Source organism: Neovison vison, chromosome 13, assembly GCF_020171115.1.
Source record: "Neovison vison isolate M4711 chromosome 13, ASM_NN_V1, whole genome shotgun sequence".
NCBI classification, from domain to species: domain Eukaryota; kingdom Metazoa; phylum Chordata; class Mammalia; order Carnivora; family Mustelidae; genus Neogale; species Neogale vison.
The window spans coordinates 116988331-116994126 of NC_058103.1; the positions used below are offsets into that span (position 1 = coordinate 116988331).

The 5796-nt window shown below is 54.8% G+C and overlaps 1 protein-coding gene across 1 annotated transcript; it reads left to right on the forward strand.

Annotated features, from left to right (window-relative positions):
- Positions 1-349: 349 nt before the first annotated feature.
- Positions 350-5486, forward strand: CPLX3 (complexin 3). The gene is made up of 3 exons (XM_044230207.1): positions 350-579; positions 1738-1825; positions 4341-5486. Exons 1-3 carry the CDS (start codon positions 416-418, stop codon positions 4563-4565), a joined length of 477 nt encoding a protein of 158 aa, XP_044086142.1. The 5' UTR covers positions 350-415; the 3' UTR covers positions 4566-5486.
- The last annotated feature ends 310 nt before the right edge of the window (positions 5487-5796 follow it).

Consider the following 5796-nt stretch of genomic DNA (forward strand, 5'->3'; position numbering starts at 1 on the left):
GCTAGCTGAAATCCTGGCTGTCAGCGACCTGAGAGGGGAGGGAGTTGGGGGAGACTGGGGAGCAGGGTTCCAGGCGCATCAGTGCAGCCCCTTTCCCTGGGGAGCGACCCCACCCCCACAGGCCCTAATCCGTAGTCAGCAATGCCCAGGCGGAGCTTGGAGTGGTAGGAGGCACGTGGGGTAGGCGGGAGTGCGGAGCGGGCACGTGGTCCAGCCTCCTCAGCCCCGTGCATGCCCCCCGCCCCCCGTGAGGAGGGGTTTGGGGAGGTGGGGGCGGGCCTGGGCGGGGGCAGGCGGCGGGAGGCTCAGAGCGTGGGGCGCCTGCCCGCGGCAGGAGCTGTCCGCGAGACCTAGTGCTGAAGTAGGTGCGGACGTGCCTGGCTCCCGGAGCCCGGTGCCAGGGCCAGCGAAGACCATGGCGTTCATGGTGAAGACTATGGTGGGCGGCCAGCTGAAGAATCTCACCGGGAGCCTGGGGGGCGGCGAGGACAAGGGGGACGGGGACAAATCGGCGGCCGAAGCGCAGGGCATGAGCCGGGAAGAGTATGAGGAGTATCAGAAGCAACTGGTGGAAGAGAAGTGAGTGGGATCCTTTCCTGACTCCAACGACCTTCCCCCACCCCCTCCAGCCACCTGGCCGACCTCTAGGGCGGTTTCAGACCCCGAGTCCCTTACCCTACTTTTCTAGACACGGTAAGAGGCTGGCATGTGCTTTCTAGGCTGCTCCCAGAGCCACCCTATCTCAAACCCAGGACCCCGTCCCAGCTTCGCACTCCGGGCCCAGAGGGAGTGGGGGCAGGGGTAGAAAGGATGTGGGATGGGGTGGGGGCACGTGCATTTCTGACGAAACAGGTAATCCCTTAATCCGATCTGGTCCTAACCGTCTCCATCTTCCAACTGGAGCTCTTCTGAGCCTGAGGTTCTGAGAAAAGCGATGCCGCTGAGCGGGGTCAGAGTGACGGAGACAGATCTTGAGATGGGGCATTCATAGATACTGAGTCTCAATGTCTACTCGTGTGTGGGCAGTGCTGGGACAGAGAGGCAGCTGGGGCTGGCCCCCAGAGCTAGACTGCTTAGGTTCAGATCTAGGTTTGTCTTCTTTTTAGATGGGTGACTTTAGACAGGTTACCTAAACCTTTCTGTGCCTCAGTTTCCTCTTCTGTAAAATGGGGGTGGTAACCATAAAACTTGCCTTATATATTTGTAAGGATTAAATTATTTAACGCATGTAAACTGCATAGCACAATGCCTGGCGCATGCTATATCATTAAACATTAGCTATTATTTCGCTTAATCCTGATAATAGTTTTGTGAGTTGCAAAAGAGGGAAGTAAGTGGCGTACCAAAAGTGGCGATGCAGTCAGGACGCAAACCCAAGTCTGTCCCGAATACTTTCCCCCACACGACACAATCTGTCAGGAAGGGAAAAGACAGACGGAGTTGGAAGCTGCGAGGGACACGTATTAGGGTCTGCAGAATGAGCGAGACAGGCTGACGCTCCTGCCGGGAGAGTCCAGTGGCAGGTGCAGAGAAAGGGCCACGATGATGTGGGGAGAGGCAGCAAAGACTGAGACCCAAGACCCGCCAGGTCGGAGCACACAGCCACAGCCCAGTCAAGCAGGATCGAAGCTGTTAGCGCCCCGGGAAGGGATGCGCAGAGACCCCTCGGCCCTTCCCTCGCAGACCCCGCCCATTCTCTCAGCCTCTGAGATGACTCCGCCCCCGGTGCCCCCGCAGGATGGAGCGGGATGCGCAGTTCACGCAGAGGAAGGCTGAGCGGGCCACGCTGCGGAGCCACTTCCGAGATAAATATCGGCTGCCCAAGGTAAGCTTAGGAGCCTGGGCTGGTAGGCACATTGGGACCCTGAGCTTGGGGCTCCCCACTCTTTCTCCAGACTCTGGACTCCGCAACTCAGCTCCTGAAACTCAGGGAGTTCTTGGTTGGATCCTTCTTTCTCAGAGGAAAGAAGACTCAGAGGCCAGGGCTTGGTGCTGCAAGGAAGCCCAGCCTTCCCAAGACTGATAGGTTTGTGTTTCTGGAGCCAGTTCAAGCCCCTTCTCTCCCCCATGTCCCCTTCCCCCAGACCCTAATCAGGCCTAGGCAGATGAAGAATCGGAAAGCAGTTGATTTTACCGCAAGGTTGAGTACGAGGTTGAGGTTGAGTACTCTAGGAGCTCCTGCACATGGGGCGGCGGGGGCGGGAGGGGGACAGGGGCAGGTAGAGAATGCAGCACCCTCTGTGGTTCAGGCGCTGGGTCTTCATCCCCTTATGTAGTCCCTCAATAACGTTTCCAGGTGGCTATCACCCACACTACAAATAAGGAAACTGAGGCTCAGAGAGATTACAAGATGACAAGACCACACAGCCAGCTAGTGTTGGAGCGGGGTCAGAGCTCAAGCCTGTGAACATGGAGCCTCAGGTTGCTGTAGGACCCCAGCTGCCATCCAGAGTAGGAGTCCCTCTGCAGAGAGCAAAATGCCCCTTGGTTGGTCAACAGCCAGATGTCTCCTACAGGCATTACAGCACTGGATGGGCATGGAATTGTTGCCTAAGGAGGAAAGTGAGGCACAAAGTACTCCCAGTGCCCAGAATCTTCCACTTAAATTAGAAGATCAGACATGTGAACATCACATTCACTCATTCAACAAATGTTTACTGATCCCTTGGCTGCCTCGACTCTCCAGAGGGCACCAGTCTCTCAGAGGGAAAACCAGTCCAGGAAGCCAGGAAATGTAATGAGTTAAACCCAGCTAGGAATGGAGTCATTGCTCAAATGCTTGCACTAAGCCTGTTAAGAGACACGATTCCTGCCGTCAGAGAACCTGCATCTAATGAAAGAGGCAAGACTGGGCGCCTGAGTGGCTCCGTCAGTGAAGCGTCCGCCTTCGGCTCAGGTCATGGTCTTGGGGTCCTGGGATCGAGTCTCATTCTGGCTCCCTGTTTGGCTATGAGCCTGCTTCTCCCTCTGCCTCCATCTCTATCCCCTGCTTGTTCTCTCTCTCTCTCAATTAAATAAAATCTTTTTTAAAAAGTGGGGGGTAGGGGCGCCTGGGTGGCTCAGTGGGTTAAGCCGCTGCCTTCGGCTCGGGTCATGATCTCAGGGTCCTGGGATCGAGTCCCGCATCGGGCTCTCTGCTCGGCAGGGAGCCTGCTTCCCTCTCTCTCTCTCTGCCTGCCTCTCTGTCTACTTGTGATTTCTGTCAAATTAATAAATAAAATCTTTAAAAAAAAAAAAAGTGGGGGGTAGGGTGGAGTAGAGGGAAGTCTTGGCTGTAACTGAGTAGGACATAAAGTGGAAAGGGCCAGGGTCCCCAAGGGGATAGAGAAATATGATGGCAACCAGTAGGTGTGCAGAGAGAGCACAGATATTTGAATCCATGATGTAAGTTTATTTTTTTAAAAGATTTTATTTATTTATTTGACAGAGATCACAAGTAGGCAGAGAGGCAGGCAGAGAGAGAGAGGAGGAAGCAGGCTCCTTGCTGAGCAGAGAGCCCGATACGGGACTCGATCCCAGGACCCTGAGATCATGACCTGAGCCGAAGGCAGAGGCTTTAACCCACTGAGTCAACCAGGTGCCCCATAGGTTGTTTTTTTTTTTTGAAGATTTTATTTATTTATTTGAGAGAGAGAGAGAGAGCACAAGCAGGGGAAGAAGGAGAGGGAGAGAAAGAAGCAGACTCCCCACTGAGCAGGGGGCCTTGACACAGGACTCGATCCCAGGACCTTGGGACCATGACCTGAGCCGAAGTCAGCCCCTCAACTGACTGAACCATCCAGGCGTCCCCATGATGTAGGTTTAAAACAAGTGCCTCTGCTTCCTAGTTGTGTGACTTGCACAAGTTACTTAAATTGAGTAATTTGCTTACTTAAAACTGAGCCTCAATTTCCCCTTATTTGTAAAATAGAAATAAGAACACCTACCTCACAGGGGTATTTTGAATGTCAGTCATACAATAGGCACTTAATAAATGGTGCACATCACTATGATCAATACATCCTCCAGCATAGGCAATGAACGCCAGCTTATGACCTAGCTGCCTGGAACAGTTTGACTCCTAAGCATTTCCATTTTGCTTTATTCACTATGCGAGTGTCTTTGGTATCTCAGAGTGAAGTTAGGTGGTATAAAATGCAAGGCGTGGAAGTGCAAGGTCTCCATGTCCCAAGTGTCCAAAGCTCGATCCTGGGATGTGGGGGTGGGGGCTGAGCTCACCGGAACATGTGGCTCGAGAATCTAGGGGCTGGGAGCCCAGGCCAGGCCTCCCCCCCATTCCTTCAACTCTGGGTCTTCCTGGGCCTCCAGCCCCACTCTGCCTCTTCCCCTCTTCCCTTCAGAACGAGACAGATGAGAGCCAGATTCAGATGGCAGGTGGAGACGTGGAACTGCCCCGGGAGCTGGCCAAGATGATTGCGGAGGACACAGAGGAGGAGGAGGAGAGGGCCTCTGTCCTCGGGCAGTTGGCCAGTCTCCCTGGCTTGGACATCAGCTCACTCAAGGACAAGGCCCAGGCCACACTGGGGGACCTCAAGCAATCAGCTGAAAAGTGCCATATCATGTGACTACTCCCCCTGGGGTTGCCACTGGGGTGACCAGAGGGCTGGGCCCACGTGAGGGCTAAGAGCATCATGTCTCAATGCCCAGGGACCCACACCCCATCTTAGTTTTGTTCCCCCCCCATCCCATGTTAGTTCAGGACCCTTCTCATCCATGGCCCAATCCTGCCTTCTGGTCTTTCCTTCTCCACTGGGACCAAAGTCCCCATTCCTCTCTTTCCCTCAGGACCCATCCTCTCTACTCAGCTTGGAGAGGCCTCCTAAGATTGTAGGAATATGCCCATCCCTCTCTGGCCGTGGCCCTAAGTTCCTGCACATGGGAGCGCCCATAGAGAGACCTAGAGAGACGGGGAGACCATGGCATGGGCGGAAGCTTGGGCCACAGACACATCCTGGCAAACACAGACACACACACACACACACATAGACACACAGGCCAGCCCCTCCACACACCAACACTCAGATATGCTTAGAGGGGTCTTTGGGCAGACACCCTCAGTAGACCAGAAGCCCAAGGTTGAGCCTCCATGTTCATTCTCTGTGAAAGCCACTGTTCTTTTTGGTCCTCACTGCATCATCTCTAAAATGAGGATGGACTGGGTAATTTCTAAGACTCTTTCTGGCTTGGCCTCCTTGGCCCTCAGAGCCAACCCCGCACTCCTCCTTGGGCAGGACAACAGCTGCAGCCATAGCCAGGAGCGGCTGCCGCTGTGCCGTGGGCTCTGGCTCTCGGGAGCTGAGCGATGCTGTGTGAGGGGCTGAGTGCCAAGGATGAAGCTGGCACTGAACGGTAGCCCAGGCGGCTCCAGGCCTTCTCTGGACCCAGGCCCAGGCAATTTCTGTTCTGTTCCTGTAGAACTCTCTCTGGATTCCATAGCTGGATCTCCTCCGTCAGCTCTGTGAAAAATAAAAATTTGAAATGATGTACCTATCTACCCACTTCTTACAGACCTCCAGGAATTTGGGGGTTAGTAGCCCCACAGCCCTCCTCACCCATAGCTTCATAACAATGCCAGCCTCTGTAAGATGTTCAAGCCCTACCCTTCTGGGCCCCTGGGCAAGGGTGGGGTTCCTGCACAGATGGAAGGTGCCAGGTCCAGCCTGGGGCTGGATGAAACAGGTCTGGGCTTTGAGGAGGGTGTGGTAGCCAGCTGGATGGGGGTGCACATGGACAAGGTCGGGCCTCTAGGCCATTACTTGGGACCCCAGGAGGGGCTCTAGTTCGATCACAGCTGTC

Excerpts from the sequence above, each read along its gene's own strand:
- CPLX3 (XM_044230207.1), top strand. The coding sequence starts at position 416 with ATGGCGTTCATGGTGAAGACTATGGTGGGCGGCCAGCTGAAGAATCTC. Across the intron at positions 580-1,737 it reads AAGCAACTGGTGGAAGAGAA|GATGGAGCGGGATGCGCAGT; the intron begins GTGAGTGGGATC and ends GTGCCCCCGCAG. Across the intron at positions 1,826-4,340 it reads ATAAATATCGGCTGCCCAAG|AACGAGACAGATGAGAGCCA; the intron begins GTAAGCTTAGGA and ends TCTTCCCTTCAG.